Source organism: Vanellus vanellus (assembly GCF_965231255.1).
Source record: "Vanellus vanellus genome assembly, chromosome: Z".
NCBI lineage: Eukaryota > Metazoa > Chordata > Aves > Charadriiformes > Charadriidae > Vanellus > Vanellus vanellus.
In genome coordinates this window covers 31,000,300-31,019,183 of record NC_138908.1, presented here as the reverse complement: position 1 = coordinate 31,019,183, position 18,884 = coordinate 31,000,300, and the positions used below count along the sequence as shown (strand labels likewise).

The 18,884-nt window shown below is 35.6% G+C and overlaps 1 protein-coding gene across 1 annotated transcript; it reads left to right on the top strand.

Annotated features, from left to right (window-relative positions):
- Positions 1-1,284: 1,284 nt before the first annotated feature.
- On the top strand, positions 1,285-18,378 carry LOC309683214 (long-chain fatty acid transport protein 6-like; the record flags this gene model as incomplete). Its single annotated transcript, XM_082497426.1, has 10 exons — positions 1,285-1,762; positions 2,723-2,935; positions 3,733-3,891; positions 5,603-5,727; positions 9,060-9,254; positions 10,637-10,727; positions 12,931-13,129; positions 13,527-13,624; positions 15,130-15,260; positions 18,202-18,378. 10 exons carry the CDS (start codon positions 1,285-1,287, stop codon positions 18,376-18,378), a joined length of 1,866 nt encoding a protein of 621 aa, XP_082353552.1.
- Between the last annotated feature and the right edge of the window lie 506 nt (positions 18,379-18,884).

Sequence of the window (18,884 nt, the reverse complement as noted above, 5' to 3'; positions counted from 1 at the left end):
TTTTGAGCTGCTCTTTTATTACATATGCATACATATTACATGCATATTGCATTACGTATGCTTTACGGTATGTACAAGATCCCGCTTGCTGCAAAAAATCCACAAATTACTATATTTACTAAATATTGTTAAAATGTAAAAAACATACTGAAAGTGCAGCTTGTCGGTAAAATATTTCTAAAGAACAGTGGAGGCAACATCATTTAGAAAAGCCTCCCAGACTGCTGAATTGTTTCTGAATCCTAGACTGTCATTTAAGATGTTTCAAATATTTGTAGTAATAATGGCTGAGACTTTAAAAAGGACACTGGTCAATGTTACACATATCAAGTTGTAGGGATCTTGAATGATCTTCACAAGTCCTCCTCTACGACCATTTGAAAATATGGCAATTAATTGTTGCCTCAAAAACATTAATGAAGTTAATAACTGTTATACTATAAAGCTTTTTTCCAAATCTTAGTAAGTACATGTGAATTTTTTTTGAGACTTCAGGGTACTATTGTAAGTAATGAAAATAATATAAATAATGCAAAGTTATTAAACAACATTTATTGCAAATGCCAGAAAATCCTAAGGTGAAAACTGGCTACTTCAGAAGATGCAGAAGGTTCACAAGATATAGCCTGAAATTTGTGCATGTTCATCAGACTGTTCAAACCTGGGTAGGATCAGATGATGGTCTCAAATTCTATTGGACCAAAAAAACAACTCAGGCAGCAAAGAAAAATTTGGTGCATCTTACAGATGCATGATACTTAACATACTTTCATAATATACACATGATACAATATGATTTAACTGTTTGTTTCCATTTTTTTTTTTTTTAGAATTTGCCATGGTACAATAAACAATCTAGAAAAAATTTGACCTCCAAGTTAAAAAAAAAAAAAAAGACTAATTTTTTCCTCTGAATTTATATCTTCTTTTATTTGTTCTTTGGATACTTTTTAAATTTCTAAATTTCCATCTTGTATTTAACTGTCAATGTCTTTTTCATTCTACTGCCATCCTGGCCACATTCGTTACTCTGAATGAACTCCTTTATTCTTATAACTGCAGAACATTTTTTGCTCTTTACTCCCTTTTTCTTTTTTATATTGTTCTGGTCCTTTTTATTCTAGTAAACTCCAATGCCATATTTCTAAAAGTTCTCAGATTAATTGCTGGAATTGCAATTAGCTTATTAACTTCCAGTGTCTGTCATAAAACTCATTAATAATTATATTAATGTATTGTATTTTATATCTCTGAAATAACTGATCTATTATTTTCCCCCCAAGCATGCTATGTATGTGGCTTTCGACAATTGCTGGAGGAATAGTGGTGCTGTGCGTGTCTCTGAAGATCTTTTTCCCATACTTCTGGGAAGATCTGATCTACTTTTTGAGGCGGAAGAGGTTAAAAGCAATGGTAAAGAAACGGGCGAGCAGTGGAATTCTCTCCATAATTGACCTTTTCATGCAGAGAGTGGGAAAGATTCCCCACAAGCCATTCCTCATCTATGAAGGGAAGGTGCACACCTATCAGGATGTGGACAGAAGGAGCAACAGGGTAGCACAGGTTTTGCTACAGTATGGGAATCTGAAAAAAGGCGACACTGTGGCCCTGCTGATGGGTAATGGACCTGACTTCATCCATGTCTGGTTTGGGCTGGCCAAGCTGGGCTGTGTGGTGGCTTTTCTCAACGTCAACATCCACTCTAGATCTCTCCTGCACTGCATTAATACATGTGCAGCAAAAGCATTGGTGATAGGAGAAGGTAAGTTCTGCATTGTGTTTGACTTACTACTGAATTTCTACTGCCTTATGCTTTTTATCAAAAATATAAAATCAGAGCCATTTAAAGCTACAAGCACTTCATATATACATATATATTCATATATACAGATGCTGGTTGAAAAAGAGGGCAAAGATACAGTCTTGTTTAAATTTCAAGTGTATAAGCACCAAAAATATGTGGTATTAATTAGTACAATAAAAGGCTTAAATCCAAAACTCTCCAAGTACTGGACAATGTACCAGCAGAAACAATCATGCATCAGCAAGTGAACAGCCTGGGGAGATACTTTAGCATCATCTTATATTATTTCTGTATATTGGCTTATGTAGATACAACTCCACCGACTACAGGAAGACTCAGATTCCCTTTGTTAGTGGTCATTTCCTTCAGCTCAAAATTTTCACATACAGATTTATGGTTACTTTAGAACTACTTTAAAGTAGTGGTGCCAAGGTGGCATTGCTTGGAGCAGAGTACAGCATGTTGAGCTGTAATTTTGGCCATCCTACTGGCACACTATGTAATACTCAGCAATTTATTTAACCTTTCTCCTCTTCTTTTCCCATCTTCAATACAGGTTGGCAATACTTCCATAATTCCATATGAACCCATGAGGGCTCATTAGTTGGTATGCATACCAAGTTTTAAAACAAATGTTATAACATACCAATTAAATTAAATCCTGTATATTAGTGCCATCAAATAAGATCAGGCAGCTTTACCCTTTACAATTAAAGCTGTATGAGAGGTATAGGGAAATTAAACATCATGAGTTTTTTTTTCACTGTCCAATAAGTTGGCTAGTCTTGCTGCGGGCTCGGGTAGGTTGACTGTATGCGGCAGCAAGATGTATAATTCCAACGCAGGTAGTCAGGTCTGTAATGGTAATTGTTTTAATAATAAGTTTTTGTTTGTTTGTTTGTTTTTTTAACTTGGCAGATATTTTGGGATCAATAGAGAAAGAATTTATTTTTCATCTCTTGGAAAATAACATTGCTGTCTGGCTGATGAGCACCAGTTCTCCTTTCCAGCATGCTCACACTATAACAGACAAACTAGACAAGGTACCAGATCACCCTGTTCCATCTCACCTCAAAGTTGTCACTAACACAAGAAACACAGCTATGTATATCTTCACATCGGGAAGTACAGGTGAGGATGTGTACGAACAAAGTACAACTGCAGGTCTCTGAAAATTAAGGTGGTATAGTATTAGCAACAAGGCAGGCACACAGAAAGGCAGAACTTGAATTATTAAGTCAAAATAGGGAGGAATTCATTTAGTTACAGGCATAGTACACTTTAAACCATTTTTGCCTTGGCATAACAAGGGTGTAATTCCAGTTAGGGAACTTTCACATAGATATTCCATGGCTGAACTTTATTTCTTAAATTTAAAGTCAATAAAGTTAGCCTCTAACAGCAGCTCAAATTCCATAGTGACAAAATTTCACAGGTCTAAAGAAATATGGGCAGTACAGCTACTTGGGCCTTGGGGGAAAACTTTTCCTCTCAGACTGACCTGAATAATGAAGCTTCACCTTACCTCACTGGGAAGGAAAGAGGAATCCTTCCTCTAGTCAAGCCAAACAACTTTGTAAAAGTTATTGCCATTGCAAATAGCAGATGAGTGGCACAGTGGCCACTCAGCAGCTTTTCCGTTCTCGCGTTGTGGTAAGGGAACCCTGAGTGCACAGATGGTCTGGACTCACCTGCAGTCTTTCTCCCCGAGATGAAGCAGACAAGAGGATTAAATAGCCTTATAGGCAAAAACACTGAAAAAGCTGAGAGACTAAGAAGATATACTCATGAGGCAAAGATTGAAGGACAGGACAGACAGACTCAGAAGAAATGATAATTCTCCCTGTACACTCCAAACATTTTATTTGCAACAAAATTATTAATGCAAGCATTACGTTAATAATTATTTGCTCTTTTCCCTTTGACAGGTTTCCCAAAAGCTGCTATCATCACTCATCTAAGAGCTCTATCTGCCTGCTTATTATTTACTCAGTGTGGTGCAGTTTCTGAGGATGTTATGTATCTCACTCTTCCTTTGTACCACATCAGTGCTTCTCTTCTTGGCATCAGTGGATGCATTGAATTAGGTAATATTCACTTCTAGTGAAGTTTCATTAACTTGAGAATTTTGAAAAATTTTATTATTTGGTGATTAACTACGTTTGGTGAGTAATTCAAATTTTATGTCTACCAATAGACTTTTGTCATTTTCTCATTTTTATCACCTTCTCCAGTCTGCAAAGATATCTACGATATATTCATCATTTTTGATGCTTAGAACAGACACCAATTATTGAACAGATCCTATCTAACGTGGCTTGAGGTCTATGTATTGCTAATACAACTGCATATGTTCTGTAGATTTAACCTGAAATCCTATCTGTATCCTACATCAAAAGTCTAAAAGGGCATTCCCATAGGCATATGAGATGTCAGGCTTGATTTTGAGTGTCAGAAGGTACAAATGCATTGTCAAAGCTTCAACTAACCTTCAGAAAAAGGTCAACTAAATGTGTTTTGGAGCTTTTTGAGTCAAATATTTGAGTAACACCTACAGAATTAGATTCACAATATTAAAGTGAAGGAAAGGAAGAATGACGTAGACTCCTCATTTGATTCTGATAATGAGAGTTATTTGTAGAAGGTTAGCAATGAGTTATTTTTTCAGGTGTGTCCTCCTTTCTTGTCTTTAGAGTCTTGCCCAGAGGTTGGATTTTGGTATGAGTATTTATTGGGACTGTTTTAAAAGCCATTGAAGTGCTTTGTTTCTTCAGGAACGGCATGGGCAGGCATGCTGGGCTAGAGCAACAGAAAACAAGACTGCTGCTGCCTAACAGAAACAAAAAAGGAATGGGAAAAGTAGTCTATACAAAGGTTTGAAGCTAGGATTTCCCTTGGAATAGAAAAAGTAGAGCAACAGCTTTCTTAGGTGGGCCGTTCACCAGGGACTCTGGGGGGGCTGAGATTCAAATGACAAGGCTTTGAGGTGGGTCAGGCTGAAGAGTTCTGAGAGGGCTTCAAGTCTTGCATGAGACAGTACCTGGGTCAGGGAGGGACTGGCAAGCTAGGAGCAAGTGGACTAGAAAGGATTCAGAACTTCAAAGGCACTGGGAAGCTTTATGTGGGACAAAAAGGACTCAGGCAACAAAGGAATTTTGGAAAAGATAGAAATATGGAAATTTGTCAATACTTGGCTGACAATGCTCAGAAAAAAGGGGAAAAGGGACCGGGTGGTGGACAAGAGAGGTCTAGGATGAGGTGGCTTTTGGAATGGAAAGCTCTGAAGGAACTCAGAGCCACAGAAACAAAAAATTGAGCATGATGAGCTCACAAGAAACAGGAAAAATGGAGTGTGATAGAAACAATAGAGACTCTAAGCCGGTTTCCCTTCCACCACTTCTCACACAAATACAGAAGCTGTGAGCTACCTTCTTCCTAATCCCAAGATCTCTTTTTTCAGAGTTACACCAGCCACCATCTTGACAGAAACAAAATGGTTAGGCTTTGACCTATTCCTAACACTTGAAGACAGCTAAAAGGTTCACTTCTACTGCTTCTGACACTTTAAGTTATTAGTTACTATTCAGAAAAAGAAGCAAGGCTCCATTGTTCTAGTCACATTTAACAGAAAGATCTTGCCAGAAATTGCTTACAATTTATTTAAATAGCTGAATTTATCATTAGCTGAATTTATCATTAGTTGAATTGCAAGAAACACAACATATTTTTAATACTAGTAGTAGAATATAAGATAGCTTTTAAGGTTATTTTGAATTTTCTTGTGTTTTCATCACCTAGGAGCAACTTGTGTTTTGAAGAAGAAATTCTCTGCAAGCCAGTTTTGGAATGACTGTAGAAAATACAATGTTACAGTGTTTTTGTACATAGGAGAACTCTGTCGCTACCTCTGTAACAGGCCCAGCGTAAGTTCTTGTTTGCAAATGCAGCTTGAAAATATAGCAAACATGTATTTTACAAGTCATATAGATTCACCCATTTCTCAGTGGTATAGTATCTTTAATGTTTGATAGTTTTTTTTCCAGTGTATGCAAAATTTGGGTCTTGTCATCTTTGTAGTCCTACAATAGCAAAAAATTACATATCAGCAAATGCAGTGGTTACACAGAAAACAAGTCTGGCAGGATGGGACAGTTATGCCCAGACACTAACATAAATTCCTCTGTAAAGCCAAGCTTGTTAGCTTTTCATCTGAGTGATAGGCAAGAAGCAGTTCAGTAAGGAAAAGCTGTAAGCAGTAAAAGCTTTATCGGGCTCAATGATCAAACAAGAGCATGAACCAGATTAAATGATTAACCACCTGCACTGTACTGTTCCAAATTAGTTACTTATTAAGAAAAGGTTACTCTATTCAGTATTCAATGGCTGATAATTAATTTTTGTATGGCTTTGAAACTGCTGTATGAGCTTTTGTTAGTTTAATTTTTTTTTCTGAAGAGGTGTTCCAAAGGCACATTTTGTTCTGTGGCTGTGTATATGATGATAAACTAATATGTATAAAACCATAGTACTAACACTGTGGTGAAAAATCTTGGTTGCCCCTGGGATAACAGTCTGGAAGAATGTGGGAGCTAAACCATGATCAGATTTAGGACAAAAGTAAGATGTCACTGAACAGAGCAGCAGCAGACAAGGAAGTCTGAAAATATTTATTATATTGTGACGCTTGTTTCTCAGTGATGGTGGAAAAGATTGGTTAATTTTCTTCATTTTATACTTGGGAGTTGGGCAGTTACTGAAGGGAGGTGACAAGTACTCCTACCTACCACAGAAAACAACATGTTTGAGCGCAAGGTTTAAATGATCTCCAAATGCATTGGTCAGAGATTGGCACAAGAACTAGTAACAAGGGAACATCTGAGATAATCCACCAGCTGGTTTGAACAGAGACCTATTACTGTGTGGTCCGGATGTAGGAGAGGGTTCAAAGACAAAAAGGTATTGGAGGGAACAAGCCAGGAAAGCTGTTGGCCAGAACTCAAGTCTGTACAAACATTATGTCAATAGTCCACAGATCAAAAAAACAAAGGAATAATTAGCTAGGCCAAACTAGTTGTGTAAAAGTCTTTCCTACAGGAAAAGGCAGGAAGAACTTTCTTTACTTGGCTCAATAACAAGAATTTAACAGAGAAGATGTTGATATTTAACTGGCAACTGGTAAGAAGAGGGAAAAACAGAAACATGGCCTAGCTGAGTTGAGGAAGCTGAGGATGCCTACAGAATTGGATCAGGGTAAACACAGAGTCCTGTCAAGATCAGGTATCTTACTGAAGTATAATACACATAACCTGTAGTGTATCACACAGGTTCTGCCTCAGTGAAAGAAACGTGTGCAGGCTGATAAGCCAGACATTTCACCTAGACTCCTTGTGCACAGCAGTCCTGGTGTTGCCCAGGACTAGGGCTACCTAGATAAGGGACCTGTTGGAGTATGCCTCAGGTCATATCCTGTATGTCTGTCCTTACCTCCTTTCACAGAGCATGCCTAAGTCTCACACTGAAATTGAGAAAGAACATGGATTTGGGAACTAGGAGGCACTCCTGGATTTCTTGATGTAGACAGAGACTCTAGACACTGCTGTCTGACTAAATATGTTGACAGGAAGCCTACAGAGCATCCATGTACCTATTGGAATTAAATTTTAACATGGTACCCCATAGAAGGTAACAAAAAATCCCACTATGCATTTCAAGGAATGTCTTTAAAGAGAACCAGACGACTTTTAAAATGAAGATATTTTAAAATTCAAGGTAATGAAAGCAAGTCCTGCAGACTGTTATACCAGGAATGAAACAGTAAGCATAACAGTTTCTCCTATGCTTCTGTGAAGCTCCTGAGATTTACTGTAAGTCCTAGAGTCTCACCAGCTATTTTGAAAAAAAAAAAAATAAAAATTAAAATCCATTATTTCATACCGAAGACCAAGTTCTGAAGAAGGAACAATACTAGGCATGAAGTACCTCTCCCAATCATCCTGTGATACCATACATGTGATCAAACCATGCTATTCCTTCAGGTTTACCATTAAAACTGTGAAAGAAAACAGAGCTCGTTAAGCAGAAGCAGGGAAGTCTCCACTCCTGTTTTTAAAACGTGCAGTTTAGTCTGCATTAGAGATGATCCTATTGTGGTACATAATTTATCTGCCATAAAATGCAGTTCTGTATCAAATGAAACTGCTTGAATCCAGAATTCACAAAAGAATTTTATGTGAATATTTTTAGAGGTGAAAAAGTTGACACACTGCTTCTGCTAAAATATTTCAGTGTAATTCTTAGGCAATGTTCCATTTTGAAATCATCTTGATATTTTTTAGAAATCAAATATATTTTTACAATTATTAAAGTTTACAAAAACACTGAAATGGAAATAAAATGAATTTATTTGGTTTGAAGAAACCATTCCCGTGGACCCAAAATAATTTTATTTTCTGTTGTCATTCAGCCATGGCAGTAACTTAATCACTCAATCCCAACTACATTTCCAAAAAAAGTGGGGGCTTTTCCATAGGCAGAGTCTTAACTACAGTCCTACATATAGGGTGCTGAGCAATCTGCAGAAAACATTTATGTAAATAAGCATTTGAGTAGTTTGGCACAATAATGACATAATTGACATGTAATAATGACTCGTTAACAACTACATTTTGACTGCAGATTTGATTACCATCTCTTCCGAATTTGGATTTAAGACTAAAAAGTGCACCTAAGCACATAAGATATGGTAAGGAGCTTCTGCTACTTCTTCAGGTTCCTTAGGCAACATGTCAGATGTGTGAAAATTACTACCAAATATCATTACATGTAGAACTGACCATAGAGGGTCACAAGTGTTTTCTAAGACACAACTTTATTTATGCAGAAAAATTCCTTTCTTTGTTTCAGAGAGGTGACATTTCTATGGGAAATGGCATCTACTGAAAGTCTATTTACATTTTCAAGATAAATTAATTCTTTTAAACTTTCGAATATTCATCTCAGTTATAGAATTTATAAGTGAAAATACAAAGAAGTACTACAGAAATAAACTTTTCACCTTACAAAGATCCTTCAACCTCAGACCAAGAAGAATTCTGATGATTTTCTCTTTGATTTTTACAAAACAAATACCCATCTGTGAAGTATTTTAGTTAAAGAGGCAGTTCCTAAAGGAAAATAGTTCTATTAGAAAATTTAAGTTTAGGTATTTAGATCCACTTTTCTCAGCTGCAGAATATTTCTTTTTGGCTGTTCACAGACAGAAGAGGACAGAGTTCACAAAGTGCGGATTGCTCTAGGAAATGGTATCCGACCTGCTGTCTGGAAAGAATTTCTGATGAGGTTTGGCCCGATTAAAATATTTGAATTCTACGGATCCACAGAAGGAAATCTTGGTTTCTTGAACTATACTAATAAAATAGGAGCTGTGGGCCGTGCTGGCATCTTCTCAAAGGTAAATGTAACCAAATCAACTAACCAACCAATTAACCAGCCAACCAAAAAAAAAAAGCAGATGAAAGGCAGAAATTATAAAGAGCGGGAAAGTGTACAAGGAAGAACCTGCTTACCACAGCCCAGATGTAGAAAAATTTGGTTAATGGAAACAGAAATCTTATTCTTAGCCCCTGATTTGACTCTATTCGCTGTACATATATTATGAAGCTAGAGTAGACAGAACAAGTCCACAGAAGCTGAAACTACTGCTTTGTGTATCCAAATTTTTCCTCAGAATACAAAAAAAAAATCCTAACTGTATAGAAGTGTCTGTCCGCAGGACTGATTAATGATGTTTTTGTTGAAGTTTACTCATCATCCTGAAAACCCACAGATATTAAGTGATGAAGCAGAAATTAGTTTTGATTTGACTTTTGGTATGAATCAGAGATATATGTTCTGGAGCAAATTTACTCTTTGCATCTTCACTCATTAAAACCAGCATCACAGTTTCTTCTCTGAAATAAGATAAGCAAAACAAAGAAATTCTAAATTCTCAGCAAATAAATGAAAAAAATAAAAATCTCAAGATATCTGAACTGTAAAATTTATACAGTAGCTTCAACTACTGTTGAAACTCTCATTGGGGATATACATCTTCCACACATAAAAATGCCTTGACAGTCTCAAATGCTTTTCCTATTTGTACAGATGCTCTGTGAATCATGAACATTATACTACAGTAAAATACTGTTCAATTGATACTAAAGATTCAGATCAGTTAACATTAAAACCAGATTAATGACTTCCAAATGATTTCTGCTTTTAATCTGAAATGCCAAAAATGCCTTCCCATGGCCATAATAACAACTCTGCAATGCTTTTGATCTTTTAGCAATCTTAACTATGCAGACAGGGAATGAAGGCAGGAAAGCCTAAATCAAACCATTGAGCTGTAAGTTCCCACTTGGATCTGGCTGGAATAATTTTTTACATGTCTGTAAACTTAATTTGCATTTTTTGTCAGAGAATCTTCTTGATTTGCATTCCAGTAACATTAAGCCTCTACTTATGGGAGTTTTAAAGCAAAAGTCACAATTTGATCAAAGGCACTGTTTCACTTTATTATTTGAGTCTGACCACACTTTAAACCAATGGATTTCTTTTTAATGATAAAGGAGATGAACATTTAATCTGTACGGGTATACTTAGTGTTGTTTACCGTGGTATGAACATTTTCTGACAATTGCTTCTCAGAATACTGTCAGTATATTTCAAGCTGTTCCAAATTTTCCAAATTCAATAGGGTACTATCCATTAATTCAAAGCAATTTTAATCAGAACAACTGCAAAGTGAGTAAGAAAGTGAGGTTTTTAACTATGCCTATGCACTTTATTTAGTTCCTACATTCTTTCGAGTTGTTGAAATATGATGTCTGGAAACAAGAACTTATGAAGGATGAAAATGGAAGGTGTAAGAAAGCACCCATAGGTAAGGAAAACTGTTAGTTATCTATTAACTAGCAGATGTCTCAACTTAGATGGTGATATTTTGGGGCAAAGATTAACTTTCTGTTCTGTGAGCAACAGGTTCTTGAAATACACTTAGAACTTGAAAATGACACAGGAAAAATATTGTCAATAGATTCAAATAGGGATCTATTGCTATTATACCCAATAACATATTCAAATATTTATAATATATCCAAAAATTCAATAATATAAGAACATAAACAATTTTTAGGGCTCAGAATTTTTTTATTCTCACCTGTTAAAACTTGTTCATATCCTGAAGAAATCAGATTTCTTAGTGCTGCTTTTTTTTCCAAATAAACACTATTCCTAGATATGCTGTGTTCTGAGACCAGATGTTTACAGATGCTGTCTTATTTCCAAATTTAAAGTTCTGTTGAAGAACAGTACTATTGCAAAATCTGGATATTTTTCATATTTTTACATTTAGTGACTAGAACAGATTTAACTATTTAGTGCCTAGAGTTGCATAGGATCTCCAAACTCATAACGAAATACTCCTACTCAAAAGCTGAAGGTCCCAGACTGAAAATAGGATGGCCTCACAGCTGAGAATATCTTTGAGAAAAATCCTGAAAACTGACTCTCACAAAAGACATAGTACTGCATTTTACTAAAGTCACATTAAATATCTGTGTGTCTGTGTACACATGCATGAATTCGTGTGTGTCAATGCTAACAGTTCTGGGAGAAAGGTATTTAACATTACTAGTTTTAGCATGTAGATTAAACTATCATTGAGATAAAATTCCAGAGGACAAAAAAGATGCTTGTACAGCCTGTATTTTTCATACTCCTGCCAGATCTCAATGACACATAGTAGTACTGGTCATCAAGCCAGCAATTATTATTAGTTATTTCTGATAATATATTATATTCTGGTAGTAGTGCTGGAAACCAAAGTACCAATTATTAATTCTTTCTGATAATACATTATTTGCTGATAATACATTATTTGCTGATAATATCTATATCAAGCAAACCAATGATTATCTTTTTCTTTAAAAAAACTTGCTTCCTCACTACAGTTACATTATAAGCTGGACATAAATTCTTGGTTTCTCAGGGAAATCGATGAAATGCCCAGTTTCATGACACTACTAGAAAAGTTTTGCAGGTTGTTACACATATTATTTAGATAATTCTGAAGGCATCACTCGATGTAATGTGAGTAGCATGACAGTAAATGACAGTAAATTCCCAAAATGGAATAGAGAATCATCCCGTAAAATTGACTGGGGCTTAGGACAATTCTTTTTTTAAATTCAACATTTTTGGTTTGTTTTTTCTTTTGGTATAAAGCATGTGTCCTATCTGCACTGAAGCCGGCTCCTCTTCTGAAGAGTAACATAAGCTTTCATTCCACTTTCCACATTAGAGTTCAAAACAGTAAAGAGGATTTTATGTAAGAGGCAGATACACAGGTATGGAGAAAAATATTTGTTTGAAAACATCTCCATATCTCTGTTGACGGAGAAACAATAAAAATCTTTAGAAGACGGAAATGTCTTTTAACCTCAGCAGCAGACTGAGAAATAAGCCAGTACCTATTATAAATACAGAAAAATAAAGAGTGTTTTAGAAGGGTATCCTGAGCCAATTCCAGTGAAGTCAATGGAAGTTTTGTCCTTGATATAAATGGGACTTTTACCGTCAGCAACAATGAGTGATGCCCATCAGGAATATGCTGCAGACTCCAGGGACTCCTTGACTTTCAGAGGCCCAGGCACATTATGGCTTACAACTTATGTTTCCACACCAGCACAGAGTTGAGAGTAGTAGCAACCCTGTCCTCCAGGAAAACGTAAAGCACAAGAGGCTAGGTGCTGTGGTTTGCACCCATGTGTATTGTTTGCCTACCAGCATCCTTTTCAAATGACAGAACAGTCATCCTTTCATCAGGCAAAGGCTTTTTCAGGGTAAGTGAGGTACACTGTACTCCAAAAAACTCTTCCCTAGCGTCTAGCTTTTCAGAAGAGAAGGAACCAAAATTATGTTCCCTCTTCCACTCACATATTTCTGCTGTTCAGGAAGCAGTTATGGAAATGTAGCAATGAGTAAAACAGATGGGGCTTTCCAAAAGATTTTTAATATGATACTTTATGTTCTAAATAGCTCACTGTAACTATGGGTTTTTTGCATCCCTTTTGCATGGCCTGCAGGTAAACCTGGTCTTCTAGTTGTCCGAGTTACTCAGGATGCCCCTTTTTCTGGATATGCTGGAAATAATGAAGCCTCAGAGAAGAAACTCCTGCGTAATGTGTTTGTGAAAGGAGATGTGTATTTTAACACAGGAGACCTCCTAGTGAGGGATGAGGATGGCTTCCTCTACTTCAGTGATCGGGTGGGAGACACTTTCAGGTATAGTACAGAGTTAACAGTAAATCCAGTCAACTTGGAAAAAATCATACATATACAGGACTGGAAGACACAAGTCAGACTGGAACCTGATGAATATCAATTTTGTTTTAACAGAAAAATTAAGGATTGCAATCAAAGTCCACCAAAGTTCACACCAACACAGTAGAATTTTTCAAATTTGAGTCAAATTCTATTTCTTTGAGTCACTTCTATTTCTTTTAAGCTTGGGGTCTCATATGAGATGGCACTAAATCATAAAAAGATTTATCTGTCTACACTCTTTGGTTAAGAATAACAGCAGTCCACGTTAAAAGCAGTGCTCCATCATATATAGCCATGTGTATAATAAAAATTTGTTAGCTAACACCTATGTCCCTTTAAAAAATATTTTCAACAGGTGGAAAGGAGAAAATGTTGCCACTGTAGAAGTCGCGGAGATCATCGGTATGATGGATTTTATCCAAGAAGTTAATGTTTACGGTGTAAGCATAAAAAGTAAGACATTCCCTATAGTTTGAGAATATAAAATGAAAAAAGTAATTTCATACTCTGTCTTTTCTGTTCTTGCAACAGAATGCATACTTACATGTAAGGAAATAAATGGAATCAACTTGGCAATTCAGGCTTTCCTAGAGTGCTTTGAAATTTCAGTTTCAATAAACTTGTGTATTTAATAAACATGACATGTTGAAATTTTGTATGGCAGAAACATTAGGATGAATTAAAACTTGTAACACAGATGTGAGAAGTAGAAAGTTAGAAACTACAGAATACTTCTCTTAGGCTACAGGCTTTCATCTGAAAAATAGTAAAACAGGGGGCATATTAAAAGATGACCTGTCTGAAAACACCTGTCACTATCTTGTAAGTACAGTCCTAGAAGACATATATTATTTCATAATTGGAATGTTCCCAGTTACATATTGTACTTCATAAAAATATATAATCCCATGCTGCAAAACTGTACCAACTAAATTACAAGATGAGGTGGAAAACTGCTTAGAAGATGCATCCATTGAATGAATGGGTTGAGGAAGGCAAACTTTCTTGTGGTGCTGAATAGCTGTTCTATGTTTCCTCTGGATGAAGGCAAACAAAGTCTAGTATTAAAAGAAACTAGTCACACGAAGAAGCTATCAGGAGACAAGCTGCTACTTGGCATTGAGAGATGTGAGACACAATGGATTCAAAGAAAGAGGATATATGAAAACAAAATGAACAAAAGGCCATAATCTGAATGGTTGATCAGCAACTGGCTGCCAAATGCCAAAATGTTCATTTGTAAGAAATGGCATCGTCAAGGGCATGCAAATAAAACTACAACCTCATTTGGAAAGCATATCTCATTCTCGCCCACAGATGGAGCTGACAAAAACTCCTCAAAGGGCTATTGCAATCTCAGGCAGTGAATACCACATCAAAACAAAACCTCAAGAGTTAAAGAATCACATTCATTCCTGGTTGTAGTGTTAATAAAAACTAAATACCATAGTCTTTCATATTTCTGAATTAAATCGACTCTAAAATATTGCCAAACGCAAACTATATAGTATATTACCAATTAAACAGCTGCAAGTTAAGTTTAATTAAAAGGGAACACTCATATTTTATCTTTCCAGTGCCTTGGCCACACCTCGAGGCTGCTCTTTCATTCTGGACAGATTTAACGGTAGCAGCTCATTTCTTCTAACCTAGATGTTTTCTTTATTTGGAATTTTTTGCTTGTGTTTGAATAAAGAGAAAGCAGGAACTATGTTCATTACAGCTTTTTTAAAAGGAGGTTTTTTCTGTTTTCATGTCAAATGTAATTTACTGCTTGTAATTTGTTAAGAGACATTTCCCCTACTTGTCACAAATCTGTCTTTGGAAAAGAGCCAAAAACACTCAGCACTGCTATTTTGATATTTCACAATATCCAAATATTTGCTCTAAATCTCTCAAAATATCATACAAGACTCATATACACTCTTATTTGTCATATTATTTTCAAATTTTTTCAGACTATGAAGGCAGAACAGGGATGGCCGCTGTTGTGCTTAAACCTGACCAACCCTTTAATGGAGAAAGACTTTACAAGCATGTTGTGGAATTCCTTCCAAGTTATGCCCAACCACGCTTTGTGAGAATCATGGTAAGAAAATCGGTTGCCTCCTACTTGTATTTATCTTCTGTCTGACCTGAAAATTGGTCTCTACAATTGTGGAATCCCCAAAGTAATTTACAAACAGTTTCAAGAATTGAAACGCAAAAGGTAATACTAGTCTGAAATATGTTTCCTATTATAATTATGAAGTTAAGCAAATATTTGATGAATTAAACTTATATTTTGCTAAATACTCCTAAAAAACCTAGTTGTGATTAATAACTTGGCAAAGCTGGGGTTTTTTTCAAAACTCTTCGTCTTTAACAAGTGTGTTCTTCCAGCCAAAGGATGACTAAGCAGATGCACATGGGTAATATTACACATAACAGTGTCCTCTTATAAAAGGATGACACGATCCATTTAAAACCTTTTCCTAATATGGTTGGTTTTGAAGTGATTATTATTCACTGCTACTGACAAATCATCAAAGAAATACCAAGTTCTTTTCAACAGATAGTAAGATAAATACTTTACAGTGAAGATCTCATAATCTGAGAACTAAAATGTACCCATGAGCTTTAGAGTACAAAAGCAGAACTGGGATGCAATTATTTTTAAATGTGCACCTTAAAAGTGCACGGATTATACCTCCTCACAGGATGACCTTCTGCAACAGGACAGGAGAGCATGAACTGCAAAGAGCAGGAATGTCCCCACATTACATCTTCTGAAAGTGTGTAGCAGATAGTTTTCTGCTGTTAGGGGATGCCGAGAGGCATTCGTCAGTTTTGCCTCTCCCTAAATATTGAAAAACTGTCAGAAAGGCACAAACTTGATTGAGAACAAGATGGGAACATAACAGAGTGAGTGAGACTGTAGAGGAAGAGGAGAAAAAGAATGTATACATTTAGAAAGAGGTGAAATTTTTAAGAGAGTTTAAAGATTTACGACAACTATTTTTTCATTAATAGGTTACTGTACTAAGTAAAGGTATCCTTACATGCTTTTAGTATAGCTTATACTAGCTATGGTGCCGCAGGATAGCAGTGCCCTCTTCTGGGAAAAACCTTGGGAACAGTCTATGATTCCATTAGATGGAGAAAATCTATATGGAGCTCTCAGATCTATATTATGTGGAACTCATTAAACCTGTTTGTATATATACATTCTCTGACTAAAGCTTTTTTTTAGCTCATTGGAGGGAGCTTAATATCAGATATATTATCAGTACTAATTAATGAATATTTACACATGTGTAAATTCTTGGACATAAGAAAATGTGTAAATTCATGTGTAAATTCAAGGATATAAAACCAGTTTTATAAAAAAATCAAAGTTATAAGAAATGTTGTTTCTTTAAAAAAAACATCTTAGGGGAGAATAGTAGGATGAATGCTGAACTCACAGTGCTCTGAGTGGACAGAAAATTAAGTCCTTTCTGAAAAAAAGATGTGTCTTGAGAAAGAGTTCATCCTAATCAAGTGTGACAAACAAAATCATTAAATTCTCATATAAAATTGGATTTAAGATAAAATCAACCTTGAAAATTTTTCAGCAGTCCATATGTAGGTGCTTTCTAATATGACTTGTAACCATGGCTGACTGATTTTGTGAAAACCAGGCTGAGTTGTTCTGAACCTCTCTGACTTGACTCCAGAAGAAGAACAGAGGCCCAGGGACAATGATGCAAAGAACCAGGGTACTCCAAGGCTCTGAGATAGCTTTTTTACTTCACTTTTGCTAACTTATTTTCTTGTTTGCAGAAAGATACTAGGAAGAGGTTTCTAACAACCTCCAGGGAGTGATTTCAGTTTTGCATTATTTGTGCTCTGTTTTGTTTTGAGGTTTTGTTTTTGGTTTAGGGTGGGTTTTTTCAGAACTCATCTTTCCATGTAGAAAAACCTGACTTTATTAAAATAATATCACGGGATCACTTAAACAGAAAATCTGAGCAATCTGTATCCATAATACACATTGAAATTCTTTAATATCTGTCTTTATTAAACTTCTAATCTTATTGTTGCAACTTTTTAAAAAGTTACCAAGACAAATTCATGCTACCTATTGAATTAGAAGCAATCCCGCTTGGTAATGATTGAACATTATTACCATCTGGCAGCTATTCACTGTCTGTGTGAAATGACTTGGTGGTCTAAGTGTAGTTCCTATCATAAGGGCTGCCAAAAGAGAGAATGAACTGGCAATCTTAATTAGTAGTCTCAGCTCAGAAGCCAAAGACTATATGATCTGGGAGTTGTGGAAACGGAGTAGCAGCGTAAAGAAGAAATCAGGCATGTTACAAATCAAGTGACAAAAACAAGTAAGAACTGAAAAGTGGTCTGTTTCAGCATGAGAATTAAAAGAAAGCGTTGACTACATTGAAAACACTGTAATAAGAATGCTTGAGAATGGTGTGTTTTAAATTTTTCCCTTAACGTGAGCCACATTTTAAATTAGATTATTTTATATACCACTTCTGCTCTCCTACACTGACTATTGTGTGCAGACCAACTTGTTCATCATGAATTGACATTTGAATAACTGCTGTACAGCAACTGCTTACACAGAAAAATAACACAGGAAGACATTTAACGTATTCGTCTTTAATGTCTTAAATGAAGGTTAGCAGATGGAAATCAGAGGAGATCAGGTACCATAAAATCAGAAAGCTCTCTGCAGGGCATCACCAAGTGTCCCATAAACTACAGATTATGTGATCAGTTGCACTAATGAAAGTTAAAGAAAATGCTTATTTTGAAACAGAAATTTGCAAGGTTACATGTGGTTTTGATAGAGAAATGAATAAGAAATAAAAGCCACATTTAGATTTAGATTTCACTGCATCTGTGAATCAGATCATTCTCTTTAACAGAAGACAGTAAAAGATAGTAAAATAGTATGATCCATTTTATTCAGTAACTGCATCATATTTTCATAGATATAGGCTGAAATAGCATGTTGCACTTTATATGAATTATTTCTTTTTTAGGATGCTATGCAAATTACTGCAACTTTCAAGCATCAGAAAATACATCTGGTGAATGAAGGATTTAATCCAGAAATCATATCTCAACCTCTGTATTTCATGCATGAACCTGCACGTTCCTATATTCCTTTGACAAAAGAGATATACAAGAATGTGGTTTCCGGTGAAATACGTTTATAAAGCATACAACAAAATTACAATACAGAAAGAAAATTTCAAATATACTCCTGCAATTATTTCAGCAAAAGCCAGTATGGATTATTTGTTGTAAAACATAAGATAATTGAATTAGTCTTACAGTGACAGAATTTGTCTCTTCATAGGACAGAGCCACAACAGTTATGTGCATTGTGTAAGCTGCACTGTATCTGCTCATATCCAGGGCTCACACGTACAAATTTTTATTTTACTTTTCTCACTGATTCAAATTATTTTTGTCTAAGCCACCAATATCTTAACTTAGTTGAATATTTTACTCCTTCAGATCATAATACTGATTCTGCTTAATGTCATAGGCATTAATAAAATATAAAATGGGCAGTCAGAAACATAAGTAAAATACTGCACAAGCACTGCATGTAGACATCAATTCAATGTTTGTTAAATATATTATGTAATATTTAATTGCAGTATTTTAGGGGATGGTCAATTTCAGATTTTTATGAAAAATAAACATTCAATGTCAA